General features: G+C 39.9%; 3 protein-coding genes across 4 annotated transcripts; 1 reads left to right on the top strand and 2 right to left on the bottom strand.

Moving 5' to 3' along the window:
• Positions 1-306: 306 nt before the first annotated feature.
• LOC116043082 lies at positions 307-1,872 on the bottom strand. Its single transcript, XM_031289594.2, has one exon. It carries the CDS (start codon positions 1,514-1,516, stop codon positions 548-550), a length of 969 nt encoding a protein of 322 aa, XP_031145454.1. The 5' UTR covers positions 1,517-1,872; the 3' UTR covers positions 307-547.
• Positions 1,873-2,080: 208 nt separating this feature from the next.
• Positions 2,081-3,523, bottom strand: LOC116043083 (cell death-inducing p53-target protein 1 homolog). The gene is made up of 4 exons (XM_031289595.2): positions 3,345-3,523; positions 3,138-3,263; positions 2,549-2,723; positions 2,081-2,443 (listed from the first exon to the last, which is right to left on the bottom strand). The coding sequence occupies exons 1-4, from the start codon at positions 3,400-3,402 to the stop codon at positions 2,326-2,328; spliced, it is 477 nt and encodes a 158-aa protein (XP_031145455.1). The 5' UTR covers positions 3,403-3,523; the 3' UTR covers positions 2,081-2,325.
• Positions 3,524-5,010: 1,487 nt separating this feature from the next.
• Positions 5,011-11,608, top strand: arpc1a (actin related protein 2/3 complex, subunit 1A). Of its 2 annotated transcripts, none has more exons than XM_031289248.2 (11): positions 5,011-5,518; positions 6,012-6,105; positions 6,429-6,533; positions 6,732-6,954; positions 7,591-7,698; positions 7,843-7,946; positions 8,046-8,154; positions 9,354-9,429; positions 9,529-9,722; positions 10,548-10,638; positions 10,767-11,608. In XM_031289248.2, exons 2-11 carry the CDS (start codon positions 6,042-6,044, stop codon positions 10,803-10,805), a joined length of 1,113 nt encoding a protein of 370 aa, XP_031145108.1. In that variant the 5' UTR covers positions 5,011-5,518; positions 6,012-6,041; the 3' UTR covers positions 10,806-11,608. The 2 variants fall into 2 exon arrangements, with proteins under 2 accessions (XP_031145108.1, XP_031145106.1); XM_031289246.2 differs by having other exon boundaries at positions 5,012-5,322.
• Positions 11,609-13,359: the final 1,751 nt, after the last annotated feature.

Genomic DNA, 13,359 nt, shown 5'->3' with positions numbered 1-13,359 from the left:
AAAAAAAACTAAAAACTCAGATTTCTTAGTTCTCCAGGTAAAATATAATAGCCAATGCATAAAGACATTCCCTTTGTATTAATGCCTGGCAGAAACAAGTGTAATATAAATTATTAAGATAAAAGTATGGATGTAAACTCATCAGATGCATGCTGTAAAACTTACAGGGCATAGACACAGATAGCTTTAAGGTTGAAAAACAATCTTATTCCACTCTACTAAGTCAAATATTCAATCCCAAGACTGCATGATTTTTATTTTTTTATTAAGTTTTTCTTCCCCTCCGACTCTAAGAAAGGGGATGAATCAAACAAAGCAGCAGGAACAGAACATCTCATGAACTTGCCAAAATCCATTTCATAAAAACTGTTGCAATGGATGAATATCTTAGCGCGACTAGGCCCAGTGAGAAACATGGAGCAGGGATCAGGGGATACAGAACACAAGCACATCTTCAAATAGCAACTAGCCAACACAAACAGAAACTGCAGTTCATTCTCAGGTTGGAAAATGACACCTCATTTAAGCAACACTTCTCATGTTATCTTTAGAAACTTTTCACACCACTTGCACTCTTAGTCAGGCTGTGTCCCACTGTTACCGGTGTGTTTTCCAACCCACGGAGCCACTCTGTACATTTCAGCACCACGCACTCATCCACACCATGGTCCTCCTCCTCGTACTCCACATCATCATACTTATGTTGCTCATTCAGAAGTGAAATTTTCACAATTGAGCTTATGTCTCCCAGTTCAGCATCACTGTTGTTTTTAGCAGTGACTCTGCTGTTTGGAGTGCTGTGTCTCTGTGTTGCTGGTTGATGCCTTTTAGAGACGTTTTCCCTCCCGCTTCTGGAATCTGAGGCGCTTCCGGAAAGGCCTCCTCCACTTCTGGCATTTCTGGACGCTGAATGTTGATTTCTCTCATTGTTCCTCCGCTGCAGCAGCAGGACAGCCTCAGGTGTGAGAGTCAGTGTGAAACGGACCTCCTTGTGATGCCTGGCCCTCGTCTTCATCTCTGGCTCAGTCTTCACAGAGCTCTGGCTCACATGTTTGTTGTGCTGCGTCTTAGACAGGGACGCACCCGAGTTGGAGGCTAAGAAGCTACCTGTTTGTGATGAAGGCAGCAATCTCTCCCTTCTCTTTGCAAGCAGCTCTGTCCCTGACACTCCTGTGGCGGTTGGCAGATGACTCCTGGGTTGGCTCTTCTTCCCCAGCTGCTTGAGGTTCGAAGCCAGTCGCTCCTTCACTGAGCTGTTGGCTTTGTCTTCTCTTTGGACCTTGGTCAAAGTAGTTGTAAATGAAGTGTTGTTGATAGGTCTCTCCTTCCCGGTTAGTCCTGACACAGAGTGTGAAACGGACACAGATGGAATGAATGGCATTTTGGCAACACACAGGATCAAATAGGAGAGGAGTTCAGTTTTGCTGTTAAAGTGCTGAAAGAAAAAAGAAGAGGCCACTAAGGAGGAAACTGATTGACTGGGGGAGGCGAGATCCTCTGATGCATCCTCGGCCATGCAGGAATCAGCAGTCAGCGTGTTGCTGCTGGGATCCACCAGTGCTCATCTACCCTGGGTTTTGCTGCATCTCAAATGCTCATTACTCTGAGGCTCAAAGATCTAAAATAAACCCACACTTCTAATCCTCTGGTGTCAAGTCAGTGAGGGCACGTTTACTACACTCGGTGCAAGTACACATGCAGGCTTAATCCACACAGGATGTATTGATGACTAGAGTAGAAGTGGGAATCTGTGTACAGAGCACTGCAGTGGCGATTGTAAAATCTGTGAAAATGAAGTCCAAATTTAAGCACACGTGCATTCTTGAATATAATATTTTGATGAATGAAAAATAATTCCAGGTCCACTTACTAGCTGTTCCCAAAGCATTGACCTACATCTCCTTGTCTTTATCAGCAGATAGAAAGTAAGTAGAAGTTTTCTTTCTCTCTTTTCTTCTTTTTTCAGCTTCTTTTTTCTCTTTTTAATTTAATTTGCAAGTATTTTTTATTTGGAGCAAAAGTTTAGCATTTTCATCTGTTGTTTGCTTTCTGTTATACAATAGAAAATGTGAAAAAAGACTGACAGAAAATATTTATTTAAAACATGATTAAAATAGTTTAAAATATTTAAAGTCTACATAACAGGAACCAACATGTCTTCTCCTAATATTTTACACATTTAAACTTATACATTTATATATTTTAAGTTATCCTGAATGACTTTCAGACAGGTATACATACATTTTACTGCAATTGAACTCCTGTTAAGATGAAAAAACTTATTGGCCATCACATGAGCCTGCTGGTAGTTAACCTTGTGTGTGTTCATTCGCAGCATGTCCTCCTTTTTACATGGAGGACCCGTCGACAGCGGGGACAAGTGTGATAGGCATCCTTAAAATAGTTCATAAAAAATGGAATCAGGCAGCATCCAAGCACCAACCTGTGAGACAGAAATTAAACATCAGTCTATGTCTTTTGAATGTGTGTGATTGATGCTGGGTAAAAAGATAACCAAATGTAGGTATTTTAATGAGTCCCTCCTCACCCACATAACACAAACACAAGACACATGAGCCACGCCTGCCTCCCGACTTTGTAGGTGACCTGCGTGGTGACCCGAGTCTGACAAGAGGGGCATGTTGTCCGAGCTGGACAGCGATACAGCTCTGTTTCATAGCTCACAAAATTCAGTTTGGGAGTAGATTGAGGGAGAGCAGACACTAAAGAGAAGACATGGGGGGAAGAAAAGGAATGCTTATTTTCAAATGTATAATTACATGTTTTCTCACAACTGAAGATGAAGACACACTATAAGTCCTTAACATTATCTGATCAGTGCTGTTTGAGAGGTTGGATTAGCATCATTATCATCCATAAAAGACAAAGTGTGCCTAAAAATGTTCCTGAATAATTGTTGCATGTCATCCTATTCCATGTAAAAAACAAAACTACCAGTGGAATTAAATAAGTGAATTTACATTCATGATTCACACTCTACAATTATTTATTTATTTATCGATTAAAAGACAGACAACTCTACAATCAACACTTTCCCAACTTAACTGAGTCTAAAAGGGAACAACTTCACTTCTCTATATATTCAAAATGGAGGCAGATGTTAGGTGAGCATGTACCTGTTAGAGGTGAGTGTGTTTGGGCGGAGCCATCTCCAGGAGAAAAGGAGAATTGAGGGGGTGGTAGAGGGCTGAAAGGTGGGTAAATATGGTAGATCTTCCCATCTTGCCCAGTTTGACTTTCATCTGAACAAACAAATACACACAAGTTGTTTTTCAACCGTAAACTGATCATTTCAGGTCCTGTAAATTGAGAGGGTAGTTTACCTTGTAAGAAGTACGGTGGAGGTGAAGGTAACTGCTCATCTACTTTTAATGATTCCATTTAACAATTTGATGACATGCCACAGAAAAAGAAAGCGAGAATCTGAATCTACATGTGTTTTGGTGTTTGCAGCCAGCAGCAGTTAATCTGGAGGTCTACCAGGTGCGATGGAGAGGTACTAATTGAAATCTCCTCTGATTGGTTTAAGAACCATTTACCCACAAGGCAATAGCAGGATTACTTTAAAATGAATCTGAAGTGATTTGGAGGTTGTTGTTTTTTTAAAGGTTGCACAATACAGCCACCATGCTTCTTTTAACTGCAGAAATAATGGACATTGCTTGCCTGTAATTTTGAGGCCTCTGAATTTTCTTCACTTCCTTGGATTTTAAAAGGTTTAGATGTCTACTGTTTTCAAATAAATGCTATAAAATGATAGAATAAAGTTAACACTGCTTGTAAAATGTTCTTTCTGTACAAAAATCCTTACCACTTCCATTATGATGATTAATGGCTGACTACACTGAATGGTACCTACGAAAAACTGGATATGAGGAGCTGATTTCTGTGGGAGATGATATAAGCTTAAAATACAATTAGTCTATTTCTCTTTGGACCACCATGCCATCAACTTACTTTGTGAAAAACTGATCATGATAAACTCTCAAGCAGAAATAAGTGACATTATTGTCAGAATAATGCAGAGATCATACTCTTATTTGCAGTTTATTAAAAATGACACACTAATGTGGACTTCAAATGTGCTGTGAAAAGAGCAGGCCTGAGCACAGGATGTGGGCCTACAGGTTAAGAACCGAATACCTTCTTAAGGGCCCTGGGGCAAAAATGAGCTTCTGGGCCCCTGTTCCTCCCACCCTCTGTACATTTTACTTATGTTTTTGATCATTGTTGCTTTATATTGTATGTATACCTATTTATTCACACACATGTGTATACACATATTGTGTATAATTTCTGTCTATATATATATATATATATATATATATATATATATATATATATATATATATATATATATACATATTCTACATTTATTTGTTCAGCTTTGTCCTCGTTAGCTGCTATATATATATATATATATATATATTATATATATATATATATATATATATATATATATATATATATATATATATGTGTATATATATGTGTGTGTGTGTGTGTGTGTAAGTAATTTGAGAGAAATGTAATTTGAGAGAAATGCAAAAACAAGAGTCAGATTATGTGTATGTGCACAAATATTTGGCCAGTAGGGCTGATTCTGAGTATTTCAATGTTGAAATATTACATGAATCCATTTTAATTAATTTAGACTTACTGCACAATGTAAGCACAATATCAGTATCACCTTAAAACTAGACTATACAGGGACCTTGTTCAAAAAAGGACCTTAAAATCAGGTAGCCTAATAAATCCGGCCCCAGTGCATATGGGGCTTTCAGGGGTCCTGGGAATCTGGGATTCTTTTATTTAACTCAATTCATACAAGACTGAAACTGACACACTGTGGGTCAGCCATTAAGCCACTGCCCGGCTGAATTGTATGGGAGATTTGTCCACATGATGCACTAGATGGTGGTGTTTTGTAACCGGTTAGGCCACTTTTGATGTTTCTATGTGTGAACCACTAGAGGAGCTCTTTCGCAATCGTCTCAGTTTGTGTGTGAGACGTCGATGTGAACGAGTTTTTTCAGTTGAATGTAATACAGCTAACGTGATGAGGCTAAGCTAGCTGTCAGCCAGGCATCCACGGGTTTTGCTGCAGAGTTAGCTACCGGATGCTCCCGGTGTCGTATCCTACTGGCCGTCTTGACATTCCCTCAACATTCCTGGACGAATTCGTGTCGACTGACCAGAGTCCGCGAATTCAGGTCCACTCCCAATCTAACCTTTCCCCGCTGTCGTAACGTAGCTTGCCGGCTAACTGAGACTGCACACCCGGAGAACCGGACTTAAGAGGTAACGTTAAGTTAGCAGGCGGACTACGGCTAATGGCGTAGCTATCACCGGGAGGAAAGGCATCTCCTTCAAGGAAAAACCGGGGTCTGACATAGAAAAGGGAGGCCGTCTGTTAAACGTGTGGATACACGTTTATATATTTCTCAAAATCACCAATCTGGCTGCTAACATTTGGCCTATTTAACACCGGTGAACAGTAAGCTAACAGTTAGCAATGGTATTAACTTGCTAGTAATGTTTTGCTGTTAACGATTTACCGAGTGAGGCAACTAGCGTTAACGATAGCTAGTCATGGCAATTTTAAAGTACCTAGCTAAGCAACTTCAGTTCATAAAAGTGTTTAACTTGGCATGCAATGGTAAATAAAATTGAGACTATGGTGAAAGTTAGCTGGCTACATTTAGCTTGGTATTATTATTTTAGCTAATATTGGCCAGTTGAAGCAGCCTTTCAATGTTTTGACTGATTGGGCTTAACATTAGCTAGCTACCCAAGCTAACGAATGGAATCCAAGTAACGTTGTAATAAAGTTAAGTTGTTCCATTTGATAAGTCATCAAACATACTTTTTATACACGCTGTCATATGTGAGCTTTAAAGCAGGTAGAAGTAAAGTTCAGCTGTTGGCTCAGGATTTGTTTAATGGCTAACGTTAGTTGCTAAACTAAGTTTTGCTGTGTGACTTCGCAGAGTTCCACTTAAGGACCACACCCAGACAAGATGTCCCTTCATCAGTTTCTGTTGGAACCCATCACCTGCCACGCGTGGAACCGCGACAGGACACGTAAGGCTCAAATGTTTCCTCCTTTATTATAAGAAAACCATTTCCCTTGCTTGATTTGAGTGTATCACTAACATTACCAACTTGTGCATTGCATACCTGTTATAGGTAATGCCTTTGAAAACAAATGACAATATCATATTTTATTTTAACAGGAGTGCAACTCCAGGCAAAAAAAATAGTATTGTTCCACTGTTTGTTTTCAGGATTTGTGAAGTTTTTACATTGAGTAGTTCAGCGTGGTATATGGCACATACCAGAAACTGGCTTAGCTTGTTTGTTGTCTGTACTTCCATTATGCTAACCTGCTGCTTTTTCCCCTGCAGAAATAGCCATCAGTCCAAATAACCATGAAGTCCATATCTACAAGAAGAGTGGCAACCAGTGGGTTAAGACCCATGAGCTGAAGGAGCACAATGGACACATAACAGGTATTTAATCAGACTGCATTAGACTTGTATTCCTGTGAGTAACCCACAAACAAGTGTTTCTAGAACTATCATTAACACAAGTTGACACACATTTGATTCTGAATAATATATGTATAAGAGTGTGCTGTCATAATTCACTTCATTATTTGTGGCAAAAATCAGTCTGTAATTACATAATCTGTCTTTGTTGTGTTGCAGGTATTGACTGGGCTCCCAAAAGTGACCGTATAGTGACATGTGGAGCAGACCGTAATGCCTATGTGTGGTCCCAGAAGGAAGGGGTATGGAAGCCAACACTGGTCATCCTCAGGATCAACCGAGCTGCCACCTTCGTCAAGTGGTCTCCACTGGAGAACAAGTTTGCAGTTGGAAGTGGTGCTCGACTCATCTCTGTCTGCTACTTTGAGTCTGAGAATGACTGGTGAGACTATTTGTACCTTCGTGACATTCTGAAATTAAATACAACAGTAGACACAAGATTATGGCCAAATTGATATTTCGGATTATTTTGCTTAATGTTGTGATTGGGAGTATTAATCAGTTCTTTTTTGCACTTTAACATATAGTGTGTTGTCACTTCCAGCCACATGAACTACAAATGTATTACTTTGGGACACAGCAACAACCCTAAGGCAGATGTGGCACTGAATCTATACCTCACCTGGTTTGAAACCAAAGTACTGTATTTCCAAATGACAGATAAAGATCCACTCCGAGGCTTGAAAGGTTCTCCTTTCCAGCACTGCGTCAGTCAGTTCTGATTCAGTTTTTCCAAGTGTAATAAGTCTCACCGTCTGTCAAACCAGGGCTGCCTGTTTCTTCATATTTATTTTTATTTTTAGTCACAAGGATGGTTGTATTAATTTGACAGTAGACAATAAAAACCAACAGTTTTGCTGAACTACATTCACGATTTGTTGCGGTTTCCCATTTGAAACATAACATTGGTATATCAGTTCAATTGATCATTGAATTTATACATAAATATTGGGTAGAATAAGTGCTTAAGTTTTTTCACGTTCCATATTAAAGATGTCTGCTTTTTCAAATGCTTCAGGTGGGTGAGCAAGCACATCAAGAAGCCAGTACGCTCCACCATCCTCAGTCTGGACTGGCATCCCAACAACATCCTGCTGGCTGCTGGATCCTGTGACTTCAAATGCAGGTGAATGTCATAAATAGTGAAAAATCTTAAGGGACAAGAGATGAAATGATTGAAAACCTGCCATCGTCCTCACTCGCTCTCACTCTCTTTTTTTTTTTTTTTTTTTGCTTCTATTCTCCCCACCCCTCCCTCTCTGGCCTCTAGGGTGTTCTCAGCCTACATTAAGGAGGTGGAAGAGAAACCAGGCCCCACACCCTGGGGCAGCAAGATGCCATTTGGCGCTGTGCTAGCAGAATTTGGAGGAGCGGGTCTGTATCTGTGTTTTTATGTGATAATAAAAGTCCTCTTATGACTTGCAGTAACCCTTTGAACTAAACCAGCGCTGCCTTTTTTACTCACATTGTCAGGTGGAGGGGGTTGGGTCCACTCTGTCTCTTTCTCAGCCTCTGGTAACCGCCTGGCCTGGGTCAGCCATGATAGCACTGTCACTGTGGTGGACAGCTCCAAGACTGCCAGGTATATTAATTTCTACCCATATAGAGAGATCATGTTTATGTTTGTAACCAGCCGGTTTCTCAGATTAAACATGCCCTATGGAGTTTTCTAGTAAACAAACAAATGTTATGTTTACATTCAGTGATACTCAACAAAACGCATTGTGTGTATCCTTGAGGCAAATGTGTTGAGTGCATTTCCTTCCTCATAAAACATTTGCAAAGTCCATTTTAAATCATGCATTGTTTACGTCAATGTTTACTAGCTTGCAGTCTTCTTTCACACTGCCTTTGATGGCGCATTGCTGCATTTCCCTTTGTGCGTTACCGCCAGCTCTTGATCAGTGCAATAGTGTAAAACCATCTGCAGGACTGTGCTTTGTCAAGAATTTCCCATGTTTTTGTTAAACATTTCAGTGGGTGAAAATGCCACTACACTCACTGTAACTGGAATTGCAGTGAAGGAAATAATGCTGGAAATTCAGACAGTATAGTCCAAAATGATTGACATGAGTGAGGACTGAGTGAGAAGTTTCAGCTACTAATGCAAGAGCAAGTAGATGATTTAGAACTGGACCCGTTACCTTTTTTGTTTTGTTTTTACAGCTACTAAAAACAGAAAAGCAGATCAAATGTTAATCCTCTAAACCAAAAAGTGAGACGGGATGGAGAGATTTATCTTTCCAAGCAACAGATGTGTATAGATGGGGAGATGTATGCATCGTAAGCGGTTTCATGATCTCCAAAAAAAAATGACTAAACCCTTTCATGAAATTAAAATCTCTCACACATTCATCATGTTGACAAAGCAATCAATCACATAAAAAAACAAAAAACAAAAAAAACATTTACACAATGACTGTGGTGTTATTTCTTTCACTAAATGAGAATACATTTCGGGGTATTCTCTATATTATTGGCCACAGTACACGTGCCATGTTTTTGTAATCTGATAATCTTCTCGCGGTGCCAATAAGGTGAGAAATATAAACAACCACTTACATAATGGCATGTCAATAAGTTGCACGTGACATGAATTGAGACGGCAAAACATGTCAACACCCTCTGTCATCAAAGCCCAGTTTTTTGTTTTTGATCACAAAATTGTAATTTCTGTGACAGCATACCGAAATTGTTTGTAGTTTGCTGCCTGTTTAATGTTCTTTAAGTACAATGAAAACCAATTGACTCTCAAGATGATAATTATTTGGGTGTGTTTAGTCCCTCACAGCTGAAGACGGAGTTCCTTCCTCTCCTCAGTGTCATTTTTGTTTCAGAGAACAGTCTAGTAGCTGCGGTAAGAATAACTATACGCACAACATACTGTATTTCCATGCACAAATATACAGTAAGTAAGGAATGTCATTTAAAAAAAATCTGTTGTCTGCATCTTCAGGGCCACGACTGTTGCCCCATGCTGTTCCGTTGCGACGATGGTGGAGCGCTGACATTTGTGTCAAAGCTTGACCTCCCCAAGCAGAGCATCCAGAGGAACATCTCTGCCATGGAGCGCTTCAGGAACATGGACAAAAGAGCCACCACCGAGGACCGCAACACTGCCCTGGACACACTGCACCAGAACAGCATCACGTAAGTCAAGCTCACTGGGATCAATGAAGGGCAGGCCGTAGAATTTATCTTAAGACACTTTCACAACAACAGTTATCATTTTTAGGTTTAGATACTCTCAGATGTTAAAGATGTTCAGTAAAAGTAATTCAAAGATAGAGTAGTTTTAGTTTTCCGAGTTTTCACAAGATAATCGTGTGTGTGTGTGTGTGTGTGTGTGTGTGTGTGTGTGTGTGTGTGTGTGTGATTCCAATTTTCAGTTGTTGGCATAACAGCAGTTTGCCCATGTGCTTTACACTTTGTATATACAGTAGGTGTAAATAGAAGGGATTTTAAATGTTTATAATTTTCAGTAATAAAGAAGAAAAATTTGAGGTCCCTTTTGGAGGCTGCACTGAGAGGTGTTTTTAATAGTTCTCAATGAGCGGCTACTACATATTAGAAACACCTCGGTATAACGCAATACAATTCAACAGCACCACAGCGTATGAAAATCACCATGAAGTTGAATCGACACCTCTCTAAGAAAGTTTTAGTAAAAACTGAACAATTTAACCTTCACGATGGTAGGATTTATTGCAGAACTGCTATATTGGACTGTACAACTTTTAGCTTGGTGCGTCAAATAAACTGGCAACTGATGGTGTTTTAACCCCTTAAATAGACGTTGTTTTTTTTGTTCCGCTAATAAGCATATTTCCTTTTCCATCAAGGATCAGAACTTTGTCCACACATCACACTCTTGTCTTGGCAATACAGTGAAATCCATGATTATGCTTTGCTATCTTATAACTTCTTTACCCCCTTTTAAAAATGTCTTTATGTATCTACATGTTTGGTCCTCAGCCAAGTGTCGATCTATGAAGGAGATAAAAGGGATTGTCGCAAGTTCTGCACCACAGGCATCGATGGAGCAATGACCATTTGGGACTTCAAGGTACAAAACACACATACACACACACACACACACACACACACACACACACACACACACACCCTTCAGAGATTAATTTTCTCAAATCTCCCAGCTCTAACTCTCTCGTGTTTCTTTGTTTACCTCCTCAGAGTCTAGAAGCTTCTATCCAGGGTCTCCGCATCATGTGAAGAAATCTTATAAATGAATGAAGAAACGCAGCAGGCCTCACTTCTCCCCCTCGCCCCCCCCCCCCCTCCCTTCTTTCCACCTCACCCCCTCTCTGCAACGCAGCCAGTAACACATAACTGACCGCCTAATCGAGTGTCTGCTGAAGCACTGATCAGACCATAACACACTCTTGTGGGTGTGTGCAAACACTCTCTCACACACACACACACACACACTAAAGTACACGCATACACTACACGCACACACTGAGCTGACGTGTGACATCACTGTTGATTTTTTTTTTTTTTTTTGTTTTGTTTTTAAATGAAGGTTAACCAGGTGTCAAAGTGGGAAGCTCCTCTGACACGTATTAAAACGTGACGTGAAATGTGTGTTTTTATGTTCTCTAACCTCCTGTACCAAAAGTTGAACACGAAAAAGGTGCGTTTTATCCAAAAGTCAGACTGTATGTCACCTCAGATCAACCTTAACATGATCTCTGAATATCACTGTTTAGTAGAACGGAGGACGTGATGCTTTACTTCCTGGAGTCTAGTAAATATTCTCCAGCAGGTGAAGTCATTGTTCAGATTAGGACCCGGGTTATTGATATTCTGAGGTCACGTTGCTGGTTGGCTGTAGAGAGCTGTACAGGATCTGATGGTGGAGAGAGAAAGCAGTTGTCTGAACTCTGTGGAGTCACGGCTGGCCAGCACTAGGCTCTGTAGCTACTACACTAAAACCACACAAGATGGAGGATTTCTATGTAACAGATCATGAGGTAGGCATGAAATAAAGATGTACATTTACAGTACACAACTCACTTGACTGTTCTCTTCCTTTGTCTTTGTATCTCACAGACCAGATACCTTTAGTGGATTTGCAGTACTAGTTTTGTTTTAATTTTTTTAAATCTGCATTCCATGTTTGTGCTTGTGGGCTTAAAAACTTTCTTAGGCAGAGAGTAGTTGGAGTATCAGCTAGATTCAAAGTCTCAATCAGGTAAGATGAAAAGGACCATATGTACCGTGCTCTACACAGTCTAAGTAACAATCATGTTTCTTCATTGACCTAATTGTGCATTTATTACAGAATGGCTTAAAGCAGCCATATTATGCTCATTTTCAGGTTCATAATTGTATTTTAAGGTTGTACCAGAATAGGTTTACATGGTTTAATTTTCTAAAAACACCATATTTTAGTTGTCCTGCACCGCTCTCTCTCACTGCTGCAGCTCCTCTTTTCACCTGGTCTCTGTTTTAGCTACAGAGTGAGACCTCTTTTCTTCTTCTTCTTCTGTACTATCTTTGATTGCACTGCACATGTGCAGTAGTTCAGATGTAGATCATGTCAGCTAGCTAGCTCCATAGACAGTAAAAGAAAGGCTGTTTCTACAACTTCGGTCAGTTACAAGGCAGGATTAGCTGGGAGACTTCTAAATGAGGGTGCACATGTAAGTAGTTATTTTGTAGATTATGGTGAACTTGTGTGTGTTATAGCAGTGCTTTGCTATTGAGAACGAGGTAGCATGCTAGCGTTAGCGTTAGCATGCTAACGCTAAAGCTACGAGCTAATGGTTGCGGTTAGCCAGCTTGTTTCGGCTTGTGACACCACAAGCCGTGCCGATTTTGAACAGCTCACCCAGAGACTGAAGGCAGGACACATTCAGAAACCGTATCTCACCCTAAACAGCATGGATGGATTTTTTTCAAAGTTTGTATGTGTGTGGAAGCACCAGAGACACAACATAACACCCCAAATCCCAGAAAAAGTGATTTTTTTCATAATATGGGCACTTTAACCCTTGTATGTTGGTCGGGTCTGTGCGACCCGTTTTCAATGTTTGCTGAAAGAAAAAATGATGCTCTTTATTTCTTCTAACTCAAACTCATTGGCCTTGGCTCATTTTCTGTGAAGAACATAAAAAATAACTAATTTTCAATGACTGCACATGGTACACACACACACACACACACACAACTTATTACATATGAGGCGTTCAGGTCTACTGGACCCAAGTGTAATAAATGTGTAATAATTGTAGGTGCTATGAAACTTAACTGTGTCCTAACTGGGCCTGCTGTCTTGTGTCTGTGCGTCTCTATGTGTGTGTCTGAGTGTAAGTGTCTGTTGTCATTCTGCACCTGCTATTCCCACACAAAGTTACAAAATTGTTACATTTCAAGCACTTTCACCTGTTCTGATTAAGTTCTAAGAAATAAGCACCAATAATGATCAAAAATCTTTTTTCTATTTTCTTTTTTACCTTTTTTATAATTGAATTTCCTTGTTTTCTCACAAAAAACGAAAACGATCATAAATGATCTCACAGGGGTAAATGGCAAATATGAACCATAGATGATGTATATATCATTTGTAATTGAGCTAAAGTAAACATCTGTTAAGTATTTTTACATAAATTGTTATGGCTGTATTGATTTAAAAGCCTAATGTGGTGGGTCCACCAGACCCGGGAACATTGGCAGGGTAACAAAAATATGAACACCACACAAGGGTTAAATGACACAAGTAGGAACCTTGAGAAGAAACCCTTGAAACTTCAGTAGTGCATCA

This window comes from Sander lucioperca, chromosome 4 (genome assembly GCF_008315115.2).
Source record: "Sander lucioperca isolate FBNREF2018 chromosome 4, SLUC_FBN_1.2, whole genome shotgun sequence".
Classification (NCBI taxonomy): domain Eukaryota; kingdom Metazoa; phylum Chordata; class Actinopteri; order Perciformes; family Percidae; genus Sander; species Sander lucioperca.
This window is presented reverse-complemented; position numbering and strand designations above follow the sequence as displayed.